Here is a 14,811-nt window from a genome sequence, read left to right on the forward strand (position 1 = left end):
ACGTAAACTCAATAGGTGGTCCAAGGCAAGTATTGGTTCTCATCCAGCATCAGCAACACATTGCTCTTTGTAATACTGGCAAAGAAAAATCTAGACATGCAAAAAGGACCAGTGCTGGTCCCAAGAAGCTTGCACCATGGATATATAAATAAAGATTAATGATGGAAACCTAACATAGGAACTTTAAAATGAAACAAAAACTATCCAAGAGTGTGGTGAATTGGTGCAATTGCCTTGGGACACTTGCAAACTAAGGCACAGAGGGAGGATGGAGAAAGGAAGAAACAAACAGCAGTAAAGGGAAACCAGAGAAGACTTGATTTCAATATGTATCTTGTGCAGAGAGATAATTGTCCTGCTTGAGAACCTCCAGATTGTACCCAACACTGCCGTTCTGCTTGAGAAACAGAGTTCTGCTTGTGCCATAGAATTTCCCTCAGACACCCTCAAAATCTGCCCCAGAGGGTTGGGGGACCATCTGGAGCAGATTTTGGGAACACACAGGGAAAGGTGAGGTAAGGAAGGGAAACTCCTGTTGCATAATTGAAAAGCCATTCACACAGCATTGGATAGACCCCTCTGACTCCCACTCTTGAGTCTGTAAACCTGATTCTCCCGTGTTATGCATTTCCTGATCTAAAACAAAGCAGACTTCTCCTTCTTTGCATTTTCTATTCAGCTGTGTAGCCCTGACTTTCCTTGAAGAACAGGCCAATGGGCCAACATAAGAACCAAGCAAACTCTGAATTTGCAAACTCATTCACATCTCTTTGATTGTGTGAATTCATCCACAGGACTCAAATACAAATTTAATTTGTATGCAACATTACATTAAAATAATAAGAATGGTTCTTTGTTGGAGCTGAAATTTTCTGAGGAATTTGGGGATTTCCTCCCTTTACCCCCCCCCCTTGCATAGCAACAATTTGATGCAACAATTACATTCTTTTTAATAATTTGGCATAGTGCTATTTACATTAATGGGCATCATTTTAGGGAGGAGAGGAAGCCAATTACAGTAGCAACTATTTTGTTCTCTTTCTGAACAGATTTTCCTCTCCATTTCCAAAGTGCTTGGCTATCATGCGCGTTTTTCAGAGAGGTAGCAAATGTTAGGACCCCTTCCAAAATATTAATAAAAAGCAGTCATAGACCAATAAACAAGATGAATACACAGTGCACAAATACAGCAACGCACATGAACACACCTGGTCTTCAGATGTGTTTTAGGGTACATATATTATTGCAACTAGGCCACTGTACCCATTTGGTTTGGTGCTTATTGTCTGTATCCTTTTATCTGCCCTTGCTTTTTGTTTTTAACAATCCTGATGCAATTGCACCCTGGCCTGGGATCACTCTGCTATGAAGGCTGAGCTAAAGCAAGGGAAGCCTTTTAGATGCTCGTCATTATATTCCCCATTTTGTTTGCCCTCTACCCAGCTTGCTTCACAGCGTGCCTTTGGAGAGTGCTGGCTGGAGTCTGCCTCATGCTGCAACGGAATTGTGCATGCTACACAACTGTGTGCTATTTCTGGGAGGTTAGGCCCAGAAGTGACGCATGGATCTGATTGAGCCCACAAGTGCAATGGGGCTTCTGGCAATTTTTAACTGAGTGGAGCCTCCAGTTCGTTTGCAGAGTGCACTCTTGTAAATACAATCTCATTTCCTCCCCTCCTTTATAAATGAAAAACCTTTGCTTTGATGAAAGACCTCTCCTAGCTTGATGATGCAGCTGTCACCATGGAGATGTCCTACCAACAACAAAAAAGGATGAGTTCTCTGCAGAATTATTATTTTTTAACAAACAAAAAAAGTGTAAACAGCAGATAACTTTTAATGCCTTTGATTAAATCCCTGTCTCATAACTTGGACCGGAAACGAAAAGAGGACATACATATTTGTCTGTGGCACATTAATTTTATTCTTGTAAATGTTCTGTAATCCCCATGGAAGGCAGTGTGCGTAATGACAGATTAACAAAATGGGTGTGAGTGAAAGACTTTGAGCCAAAGACAATGAAGAGAGGGATGTGTAATTAGCTGAATTTGAGAGAATGATTCAAACCCTTGACTCTGTAATTTTTCAAGTGTTAATATTTTGCTAATCACTTTTATCGTCACACAGCTCATCTTAAGGTTGTTGCCATCAAAGTTACACCCGCTATTGTTTTTAAAAAGTGCATTTGAAATGTTTCAAAAACAACACGCATTCCATTTTGAAGACACTGTCAATACATCTGGCTGCCTTGAGTCATATTGAATGAAAAGCTTCAGGAATAAGAAACCATTCTGCATATGTAAAAAAAATCCACTTGCCACCAAGGATGATGCTCCACAATGAAATGATATTGCTTGTGGCCGAATTAAACAAATTGCTACAAAATATATATTGAAGCTAATCCAAGTGTAGGTGATGTTTCTGTCCTAGGTCTTTTAAGAGGCTGGCAAATGTTCAAGAATATAGTAGAAGATGTAGTAGGAGATCTAGATCAGAGGAAGTTGTGGAACTTTTTATCAGTCATTTCCATGAAAAGAAGAGAGTCATTGTTATGTACTGAAGTTCTCACCCTGGGCCAGCAGGGGGATACTGTAGATAGTTTTCACTCAGGTCCGCATATGCAAATAAGGAATTGAAAGTGACGTTCAGTGATTGGATAGTTACATACAGAAAGTGGTTACTGTTGCCTTGTCGTTGAGCTCTATATAAGCAGGTTGGCTGAACCCTTCAGTTCAGTTCTGTTCTGGCCTGTGAATAAACAAGAGCTGTCTGAAGAATCGCTGTGTCGTCTGATATGTTCACCCACAACTTAACAGTCACTGTAAGTGAAGTCAAAACTATTGATGAATGTGGCCTAACATGCATTCTGGCACAGACCAGAGAAGTTTGTGGAATTGGGGGAGATGACAGGCCTGCCCTGAAACAGCAGGCAGGCTACGCAGCCTCCTGTTCCTCGAAGACCTCTGGTGAGATTGGGGTTTCTGTTGTCGGAGGAAGAGGAAGCTAATAAGGGACCATTAAGAAGAGAGAGCAGGAGGGGGCTTGAAGCTGCCAGTCAAAAGTTGTTCAGCACCAGTGGTAACAGGCAGAAGAAGCGCTCCTATACTACTGGTAGATGTGACGGCTGCTCTTGTTGATTCTGCATTATTATCCAGTGCTGCTGTTCCACTCACACAACAGACTTGTGTAAAGGAACTTCCCCTTCCCTTTTCCCTGCATCTTTCTGCACACCCTCAAAATCTGCTCAAGAGGATTGGGGACTCACACTGAGTCCAGATAACAGATTTGCTAGCTTTGCTGTGAGAGTCATTTACTCATTTCCCCCACACACACACTTACACACCCACACACCCACAAACACTGTGTTAAATTAGAAGTATGTCTGATGGGACACCAGGACATTTAGGCAGTCATTAACATTCTGGATTAAACTAGCTCTTTTCCCTCTTATCTCGACTGTAAAATACTGTGTTTCTGGACGCTGTATCTGTTTGTCCCCTGCCATGTAGTTTAATGCATGCAACTGAACAGTGTTTAAATCATCACTGTTAACTTGCACACCACTCATATAGAGAGATATTCTTAAATATTCTTGCTTTAGCATTTTAATTGGATGTCAGGGAAAGATGTGGAAACAGGTTACTACTTGTTGTTCTATTCGCATGGTGCTTTTTGTACAGAGATTCTTTCCCCCAAATCTGGGTTTCAGTAACAATAATCTGACCTAGTATAGCCTTTTACCCATTCCAATCTTCTGCCTGTTCATAATCAGTGAGAAAAATTGAAGTTGAAGTGAGTTAAAATGAGGGGGAAATACTTCTGAATAACCAAGGTTTCGTTTTTGATTATCAGATCAGGCTAAATGACCGCAAGGACAGGATATACAGTGGTACCTCAGGTTACAGACGCTTCAGGTTACAGACGCTTCAGCTTACACACTCTGCTAACCCAGAAATAGTACCTCAGGTTAAGAACTTTGCTTCAGGATGAGAACAGAAATCGTGCAGCAGCAGCGTGGGAGGCCCCATTAGCTAAAGTGGTACCTCAGGTTAAGAACAGTTTCAGGTTAAGAATGGACCTCCGGAACGAATTAAGTTCTTAACCCGAGGTACCACTATAGTCTATTCCAGCCTTCTGCATGGCCCTGGTCTAGTCACTCACTCTCAGCCAAACCTACCACTGTGGGGTTTTGTGAGATTAATAAGGGGGTGGAGACTATAGATGGCACCTTAAGCTCTTCGGGGTAAATATAAATATAATAAATATGATAAATCAATAAAATTAAAGGCCATTTTTATTCGTGTATCAGCCAGTGACCACAAACCGAAGCTCTGTGTTCACTGACTTTACCTACTACTCTTTTACTGTTTTTTTACATTGTATTTTTATTGTAATTATATTATTTAGCGTTGTTGCACTGTACACCGCTTACATTTTTGAAATATTGAGCAGCTCCTACATGCTTTAAATAAATGAATGAATAAATATTTAACTGCTCTAATGAGGAGATGATGGGGAGGGGGAGTTGTAGCTTGCAAGGGAATCAAATAAAACAATTGCTGGTTGTGGCTGTTCCATGTTTGCATATGGCACATCTTATCTGCATTTCATACTCAGGTGTTCTCGTTATTTTTAGTTTTAGCAGAAGCATATTTCTAATCTGTTGTGGCAAACTGTCAAAGCAGAATCAAAAGCCCAAAGGAGATCTTGTCTTCTGCGTACCTGGCAGTTGTGAAATACCATACGAAAGAAACATTAACATTACTATTAGTATTAGGAAAAGAGGGAACAATACTAAGCCGGGGGGGAGAGCCATCACAACAGACACAGTCGCATATAACTGCACTCACCAAGCCATTTGTTTCCATTTTAGATGGGCAAGGTTGTGCCTTAGGAAACTATCTTTCCACACTGGGCATTATGATAGGAGCATGTGACTTAAGTAGTATCCAGGTCCCTTATTAAAATAATAATAATTTCAAAGGTCAGCACCAGCATTTTGAACTGGGCCTGGAGCAGGGGTAGGCAACCTAAGGTCCGTGGGCCGGATGCGGTCCAATTGCCTTCTCAATCCGGCCCACGGACGGTCCGGGAATCAGCGTGTTTTTACATGAGTAGAATGTGTCCTTTCATTTAAAATGCATCTCTGGGTGATTTGTGGGCCCTGCCTGGTATTTTTACCATGAGTAGAATGTGAGCTTTTATTTAGAATGCATCTCTGGGTTATTTGTGGGGCATAGGAATTCATTCATTTCCCCCCCAAAAAATATAGTCCAGCCCACCACATGGTCTGAGGGACGGTGGGCCAGCCCACAGCTGGAAAAGGTTGCTGACCCCTGGTCTGGAGTAATAGTGTAACAGTGTTAAACATTGTGACTTTCGGTCTCACGTTAACATCCAGGTAGCTGCATTTTTCACAAGCTGAGGTTTGTCAATCAGGAAAGGTAGTCACACAAAAATGACATCACAGTTATTCAGCTGCAGATTTTGAGGAGAAGCTGGTCAGGTGTCAGTGGTAGCTTGTTTCTAAAAACAGCAGGTTTGGAAATCCCAGTGCTCAGATCACAGAATTTGTTTCTGTTTGTTTGCTTGGGTCCTACAAGCTCCCCGAAACTCCAATTACTGGTTATCTAATAGATCTTGTTAAAATTATAACAATAATCTTTGCCAACAGCAAAGCGAAGTAAACTGAAACCTACCAGAGATACTGTATACAGATTGCCAAAACATGAAAGTTATACAGCAAAATTTTCATGCAACGTGGTAAAGTATACCAGTGTTTTCCATAAAAATCTTTCGTATTTTAAAAAGTTTCCCTAGCCAGTGATTTGGAGTACTCCTGCAATGAAATCTCTTCTGCATTTAAACCATTTTACTAGATGTTCTCATTTGTGAGATAGCTGGTGTCAATTTTGTTGTTCTTTTTTCTTATTGCAGGTGATGTGCCTTCAGGATTTTTTTGGCGAAGATGACATATTCATTGCATGTGGCCCTGAAAAGTTTCGTTATCAGGATGACTTCTTGCTAGATGAAAGCGGTAAGAAAACAATATTTTCCATAGATGCTTCACTATCTATATTTTTTTTTAAATTAAGAAATGTTTTAAATTTCCAAGTTGTACATTTGTGAATGGTTTTTATTATCTGGGCCAAGTGGGCTAAATGAAACCGTTAACCCAGAGTTTGATACAAAAGCAGTCACTTCATGTTTTCAAAATCCTTTCCTTTTGCAAAATATAACCTATTAAGGCTAGAAATGTCATGTTTAACTGTCAGGTTTCTGTAACCTTGAATAGTATATGTCTTGATGGTGAGGCAGAGAAATGGGAAATGGTAACAGTTCCCATCTGTTGTGATTTATGGAACACTGGCCAATGTGTTAAGCAGCTTTTTGGCTGGGCTCTGAGTAGCAGACACTGCCAGCTGGCTTGTTCTTCTCCCCACATCAGGAGAAGACACTTTCACAGTGGAGAAATTTCTGTGGTGGGGCATCTGGGAAATCTCTCAGATTGTGCCTGTCCTCAAGGAGTAGGTCTGAAGAGTTCTGTCATAATCTCAGGTGTCAAAAACTTGTGTTCTGAGTGGAGTGTAACAAATGAGAACATGATGAACCAGGAAGAGACTGATGCTGAATAAGCTTAGGCATGAGTCACTGTCAATACTCCCCCTCCCCATCTCAAGACACATCAAGGGTACCAGCTCATATAGAAATTGGGTGGTGGGATGTGCTGAGGGTGGTTAATTTCTGCTCTGAAAGATTCTGCGGGAAGGTGTTAGACTGGAAAACATTTCCTCACAGCTTCACTGGAAGTTAGCTAAACACTGGTATCTTATAAGATTTCCAGTGCTGGATCAAAAGCTTATCTAGCGCAGCATCCATTTTCTCGCATTGGCCAAGCAGATGCCTATGGGAAGCCTATATCTTTATGAGTCACTTAGTACTGTTGCACATGCCCCCAGTCTCTGAGTGGCGAGAGATTCCAGAGGTTCCAGCCCTTAACCAGAGTCTGGTTTCCTTGGAATGGAGGTCAATGGAAACTGTGGTGTCTCTAGGACATATAGTATTGTTTACACATATATACAACCTGAACTTAGGCTGGAGAGGCTCACAGCATTAACACTCCAACAGATCTGGTCTCCCCACTAGGTTTCAAGGGAAGCCCCAAGCCACAGCTTTGGGTCCAGCACAAAGCAAAGCAAGCATATGTGTTTCCAGCTTCTGGCACCCCGACCCCTCTCTCTCTCACACACACAGTCCCCCTTGGCCTGTTGTTTTCCCTCCTAGAATTAAGTGGCATCCAGCCAGGTGAGGTAGGAAAAGGCCCATCCATTCATTCTGCTGCAACAGTTCAACCTCTTTAGACATGTAAATGGCAGAATTGGTTTGGCTCATTCCACAGGTTTTGTCTCACAGATACAGGATTGCAGGCCTGGATGAGACCCACCCAACCTATAGCGATACCTATCCAAAACGAAAATATCTATTCGTGGGCATAAACACAAAACAGCTGGAGAAGTATCTCAGTGACAAAGCATCAAGATAAACAGTTAAGCATACAGGCAAATTAGGCACCTCTCCACATATAGCAACAGGGTCAGAGGAGTCAACCCTTTCCCCTTTGTGAGCTTACACACTACACGCTCTGGCACTACAATTTTGTCGTTGCTTGAAAAGTCTTTTCAGTCACAATCAAAATCTCCCAAAAGTGGCATAATGAAACATTTAGGTTTCAAAAACTCTTGTTCATTGCCTTTTGCTTTGTTGGAAATTTGCATGGTTGGAGGTTTCCTTTTTCTGGTTTCTGTATTGTAGCAGTTGTTACAATTTAGTTTTTAATACGCTATTGTTGCTCAACAAGAACATAAATCTTATTGTTCTGTGTCATCTACATCAGTGCTGGCGAACCTGTGCTCTCCACGGGTTGATGGACTTCCAATGCCATCCGCCCAACGCAGCACAGCCAATGGTTGGGAATGATGGGAGTTATAGTGCAGCAGTGTGGGAGGCGTGGCAAGTGCCTCTCCCCTGGCAGTGGCTTTTGAGGGTATCAGACTGGGGTCCTTCTCAGCCATACCTTAGAGATGCCAGGGACTGAACCTGGAGCCTTTTGCTTTATTCCTGAGCTATGGTCATTTCCTGTGTCTTTTCTTAATCATATTTTGCTTTATTATGCTCCCCGTGATTAAGAGCTGTCAGATTTCATTGGAGGAAAAACAGGGTTCAAACAAGTTGCATATGGGGACATGTCTCAGTGATCCCATTCACTGAAATTCCATCTTGTCCTTGTCATGAGTTTATGAACTCTATTGTGAAAATGAATGGCTCATCTCTCAGCTTCATTCTTTTGTTTGAAATGTGGGTGTATAGGACAATCCATTAAATTAATGAAATTTTGTCCTGAATAAGAGGCTCCCCTTTTGTGTTTGTGTGTCATGTAATAGCAAGTGGCTCAGCATACTACTTACTTAGACATACATTTTATGTACCAGAAGCTCTGGATAAGCACATATTATTCTTCCTGAAAGTGTCCACATACATCTTGTTACAATGGTGGTTTCTCTTCTAAATAGAACCTAATTATTCAAAATCCATAATTCATTAGCTTTCAGAAAGTGCCAAACTTTCCTGGGGGCATTTGAGGATAATATATTCACCCTTAATATTCATTAAGTTCTTTTTTAAAAGGGGGAAAAATCTTATTAAAAAAAGTCACAGTATGCCAGCTGAGAGGAGAGAAGAAAACCTCATTGGAAAAATGTTTCAAAACTGATTAGTTCTGAAATAGTGTAATAACCTGAAATAAATTGATGAACATTTCATAAAGCCAGGAACTAATGGAATTGGTTTAGGGAGGGAAGAGTGGAACCTAGAGGATTTTGTTTTCTGAACTAAGATATGGCGTACAATCAAACTACTGATAAATCTTTACCCTGTTCTGTGGCGTGGCTGTGCTTTGCCTGTCTTTAGTTTATTTATTGACATTTGTATCATACTCAATCAGCAATGTCCTCTGGTTCACAGATTTAAAACAATTAAAATACAATTGCAGTTTCAAAATTAAACAAAGCAATGTAAAATAAAGACAGAAATCAGGCGAAAACAATGCTGTGAACTGCAGAGGCCACAGACAGTGCGTTGTAGTGGGTTGGACAAGGGTCTCATTTCAACTTGAATGCTCTGCCATAGACACAGACCACAGCACTAACACTCGACAATCTCTTGGATTTCTCTGTTAAAAGGAAACCTGTGGATTTCACCCTTGGTACCTAGAGCCTAGGAATACCAGTGGCTACAAAGGAAGATCAGTAAGTTAGGAAAGGACATGTTAATGTTGCTGCAAAATGCTTGACTCAACGTACTGGAGACTTCGGGTTACATGGCTCCAAAATCACGTCCACCTCTGAAACTGGGGACTGCGGGACCCCTTTAGTTAGTACCCTGTTCAGCTAAGAATAACTCTTAAGAAATACAGGAACATGTCACCACTGGAGAATAAGAGTCTCTAGCAACCATCTAGAGCAGTGATTTGGAACCAGTGGCCCCGAAGGTGTTGTTGGGCTCCTAATCCCATCAGCCCCAACCAGAGATTATGGAAACTGTAGTCTGGCAACATCTGCACCCCACCCATGAGCTAAAGCCTTCCTACATGGAACTGCTTACTGCATGATACTCTTAAAGTAGATATTATGCTTTGAATAATCTAAGGCTGACTAATTACTGGTAATTTTTTCCTGTTACCATGGTGCTAAGAGGATGAGGGCATAGGGTGGTGATTAAAACAATATCTTAGATCTTAGTGAGTTTGTTAAGAGGTATAATACCTCTTTCCTGCAGAAAGAGAAAACTTCACAATGATATCTGTGGACTTTCAGCTAACATGAGAGAGGTGGCAGTTGGTCCTAGGAAAATCTACTGGAGGCTTGTTAGGAGACAAAAAAAAGTGTGGGATAATTGGAAAGCAATTCATTTTCTTGGTGTCCATACTTGGTAAAATAATAGGGTGACTTTTTTTAAAGCATTATTGCCTATTCTGTCAGGATAAGAAGTTTAGAAGTCTTGAGCACTTAGAAGGGGTTGGGGCAGGCATCCCCCAAACTCGGCCCTCCAGCTGTTTTGGGACTACAATTCCCATCGTCCCTGACCACTGTTAGCCAGGGATGATGGGAGTTGTAGTCCCAAAACAGCTGGAGGGCCAAGTTTGGGGATGCCTGGGTTGGGGAGACAAAGAAAGGTGCTGAATCACTCCAATCATACAGCTAAGCTTTGTTTGACCTTATAGAGTCTCTCCCCCACTACTCACTTTGAAAAGGGAAACTGAAGGACAATTCTTACAGTGCAGCTGCTGTGTGGCAGGTTACTGGAAATGTTTCCACATGGAAGTGGCCACATGAGACAGCTGGAACCTGTGACAGAATGCTCTCACCACATTGGCACTTGAGTTACTTTTGAGAGACTAGGGAACAGCTTGCTGTGCATCTCCGCCTTGTTCCTAAACCTCTTCTGTACTCTACAGCCTTTTAATGGATGGGCTTTCTTCAAGTGTGGTGTAAAAATAAGTTACTTGAAAGACCGAACCTCTCCTTTTTAATTCAAGATGCCCACGGTGGAGGCTATGTAGCTGTATCTGATTTCCCATCCCTCCCCAGCTCACTCAGTCAGGTACCCATTTACATGCCAGGTGGCCTGAAGAAAACTGGGATTAAACTAAGTTTAAAATCTCTAACCTCTTTTACTGAATATTCTCACCATTAGGTAGTTAGTATTTTTCCTTTTGTTAAGGGCTTCCTTATTAGATCCTTGACGGAGGACAAGGCCATCAATGACTGCTAGTGATAGACATATACCATCTTCAAGGCTGGAGGCAGTATGCCTCTGAAAACCAGCTGGTGGGAATCTCAAAGGAAAAGAATACCTTCATGCCCTACTGGAGGACTTTCCATATGCATCTGATTGGCTACTGAATAAGAGGAGAGCTAGGCTAGATAGGCCCCGGGGCAGAAGACGAGTAGCAATGCCTTGTGGAGCACCCTGGCTCTCTCCAGGTTTGGCGAGAGGGGGGCATTCCAACGGCAGCAGAAGTTGGTGTGTGGGGTGCATGGTTGGGGAGGGAAACGGCACCTTCCCATTTCACCTCAGGTTGCTAAACAAACAAGGTCACCCCTGTTATCACTGTCTACTCTACTGCATTTCAGTCATGTCACTTGTGGCTTATATTTTTGCACCATGCTCTGCCAAATCATGCACTTTTAATAACTAGACAATGTGGATTGCAGTTCATGATGTAGCTGTGCTGAAGATATTTCTGATCCCACCCTGTCATCTTCTCTCACCATAATTCTTAAGAGCTTTTCAGTCTGGAAGGCTTTTCTGAATCGCCCAAGTCCTTCTTAAGGACTGCATAGTTATGTGGTTCACACTGATGAGATTTTGGTGTGAAGCAAGTTGAATTATGAGGCCTGGCATCTTCCTTAATACAAAGTGAATTGGAATGGCTACCCAATAGTTTTGCTGTTTCTTTGGGCTCTTGCTGCAGGCAATTGGCAGTTGCTTTGTGTTTTGGATACTTATATTTTTAACCTTTGCCAATGATGCCATCCTCATGCCTGCAGGACTCTCTCAGTGTGCATCATACTGTACATCTGTGCATAACAGAATGAAAAAGATCTTTACTGTGAGGCAGGATTGAAAGACTTGTCATTCTTGGGATAACTTACAAACCACGACCATATTAAAATTTCATACTACCAATTGAACACATCGACTCCACCCCACCCCAATGCTTCATTTTGATTTATTGTACTCATTTCAGTTTTGAAATGGCACTTGGGATGCCATCTTGGTCTTGACCTTTTGCCAGGATGACTAATCTCTCACTGCGCTGGTAATAAGAAAAGTACTTAATTTCATGAGCTGGAAACCATACTAGGGGGAAACATGATGTACCTGATTCTGAAGGCGGCCTGAGCTGGCTTGGTTGAGGACATGCTTGTTACTATTTTGCAAAACCGCAAACACTTCTGGTTTGTTTTTGGTTTTTTTGTTTCTTAAAAATATCCTGAAGACAGTATTTAGAAAATAATTCATATTCCATCTGTCTGTGAATCATGCCCGAAGCAGCAAACAACATTAATTAGTTTTAAAAGATCAGTAAAACAGTGAAAAACATTGCCAAAACTATTGCTATGAGTTGGGGGGGGTGGTAGGCTATATGGCTGAACCCCTTTCTAATTTCTGGATCCAGCACGGATTCAATTTGTGGAATAGCCAGACTAGCTTCTTGTTGAGGTAATGACCCTCTAAGTATGGCTCTGTGCCAGATAGCAAATGGGTGGGCCCAACTCCCTCAATTTGTTGGTACTTAGAAAGAAAAAGGCAGAGTTGGTGTGTGACAGGTAGAAGCTGGACACAGGCTGCAGACTGGGCCTGACTTCTTATGGAATCCATCGTAGGCTCAGGTTGTATATATGTGTAGTAGTAGTAGTAGTAATAATAATAATAATAATAATAATAATAATAATAATAATTTGTTAGATGGAATTTGTTAAGGAGTCCTGCCTTATTCCTGAACTCCCATTGTCAAGAAAATACTAACGTATCTCAGTATGGAGGACAAGAGCAAGCAGGAACACTTATATAATTTTTATAAAAGAGACTGCCCCTGTATCTCTATGAGTCCTTCGCAGTTGGACTTCTAGATGTAGCTGCTTGCAGGACTGGGGGAGTTGTTCTCAGCTGTTTGTTGCTGAGTCAGACCTGTAGCTTAGAGGAGGCTGTTCCAAGAGCTGGGTGGGTGGTGCCTTGACCAGCCCAAATACATTATAAGGCCAGCTGAAAGAGAGATGACCTCCCTTTGGGGGTCAACACTTTTGGGTTGAGATGAGGCCAAGGGCACCACACTATTTGATTGGCTTTTGCTAGGAGTACAACTGGTTGTATTCTTTTCTGCTCATACTTAGTATGCCAACCATCCCAGGTCTGGTAAGAGCATGAGTCTGGTTCAGGCTCATGGATCAAGCTTTGGTTCATGGGTCCATGCTTCTCTCTTCAGTCCTCAGGACTCTCCTCAGGCCACTTCCCATTCCTCAGGCCAAATGGAGGATGAAATTTGTTGCACATCTGACTTTTGTTGGTCAGAATGCAGTAAGATAAGACACTCATTTTTTGCTCCACCCACCACTGACATGTGACTCCCAGAATTTTGTGTATGACAGAATGTGGCCCTTGAGCTGGGAAAAAGGTTCCCTATGCCAGAACAGAATAGGCATTATCCTAATATATATATATATATAATACATAAAGCTGTTCTTTAAAGTTGGGGAAGGTGAAGCAGATACAGCAGATACTCCTTTTAGTAGCTGACTAATCGGCAATAGAATTTAAGGGGAAACCACCTTTTATGGCTACTTTATGCCCTCTTCATTTCTCTGTAATATCGTGACAAGTTGGCTTCCCTAGGCAAGAATTAATGTGGCTCTAATTTAATTTTATAGTCATTTTGATTGCTGTATATTTATTTGGCTCAAAGTCAGTGATAGCATTTAGAAATAGAAACACATGTTTTTCAGAAATCTGCCGCTAGAGGAACCCTTTGCTCACCCCGGCCTCAAAATGCTGTTTCCAAAAGAAGCTTGGGATTCATCTGCAAGAGGGTTTTCAAAACTGAAAAACTGTAACCACACACACTGGCCTCATTCAAATGTAACTGTAAACTGTGGTTTAGAGTTATGTGAATGAGCCTGAGACTCGTCAGCTATCCCTCATCCCTTCCCTCCTCTGGTGCAGCTGCAAAGCGGTTGGAAGCTTTCACTTCCATTTTTAACTAACTACAGTTTAGCATTAAACTAAACAGATAATCTGTAATCATTCTTAACTGGGTAACTTAAATGTCCCAGCTTCAGCCTGCAGCAGATTAAACCCCAATACTGGATGAACTTGAATGACAACATCTGGCACTCTGCACAAAAAATGCACTGAATGTTTGCAGAGCCCAGTACTTGTCAATACAGTGGTACCTCGGGTTACATACGCTTCAGGTTACATACGCTTCAGGTTACACACTCCGCTAACCCAGAAATAGTGCTTCAGATTAAGAACTTTGCTTCAGGATAAGAACAGAAATCGTGCTTCGGCGGCGTGGCAGCAGCAGGACGTCCCATTAGCTGAAGTGGTGCTTCAGGTTAAGAACAGTTTCAGGTTAAGAACGGACCTCCGGAACGAATTAAGTACGTAACCTGAGGTACCACTGTAATAATGTCACCACATTCTAACAATACAACAAGATTAAATATTCTTCAGTAATAGTTCTGTTGTTATGCATGTTTAACTTTTAAAGCAAAAATAAATAAATAAATGTGCATCTGAAGGCAATTCCTGCCAGCTCCTTCCCTAGCAGGAATCCAAGGGCATGATCTTCCAGGTTAGTATGTGACCAAAGGAAGTCAAGGATTAAATCTGGAGACAAAATGCATACCAGAGGGTGATGATCTTGTGTTGCATAAATAGAGTTTTATAGAACATACTTCATCTGACAGAGGCTTCTCCCGTTGTCTTTCTAAGACCAGAATGGAGTCCCTCATTCAGGGCACAGACTATCATTGTCAAAAATTAGACCATCTAAGAGTGCTGCAGTTACGTAATTTTAGACAACTGGCTATAACAGTCTGATTCTAGAGGGTAATGTGTATTCCTTCACTTTACTTCAAAATGTGGTTAGCCAGCCCTGCTCCTGTTCTGTGAGCTGAGTAGGACCCTGGACTTCCTCCTTGACTATTTGTTTGATGCTGTCAAGCTAAATGTGCATATCCCACTCCT

At 41.7% G+C, this 14,811-nt stretch overlaps 1 protein-coding gene across 4 annotated transcripts in view; it reads left to right on the top strand.

The window, feature by feature from the left end:
* DCLK1 (doublecortin like kinase 1) overlaps nucleotides 1–14,811 on the top strand; it is a 207,135-nt gene that overhangs the window by 96,965 nt on the left and 95,359 nt on the right. For all 4 annotated transcript variants that reach the window (XM_083498897.1, XM_083498894.1, XM_083498895.1 and 1 more), the window contains exon 4: nucleotides 5,938–6,037. In XM_083498897.1, coding sequence (XP_083355023.1) covers nucleotides 5,938–6,037 — 100 coding nt within the window. The remainder of the gene's footprint in view (nucleotides 1–5,937; nucleotides 6,038–14,811) is intronic.

The sequence above is a fragment of the Podarcis liolepis genome (assembly GCF_965112155.1).
Source record: "Podarcis liolepis genome assembly, chromosome: 4".
Taxonomy (NCBI): Eukaryota; Metazoa; Chordata; class Lepidosauria; order Squamata; family Lacertidae; genus Podarcis; species Podarcis liolepis.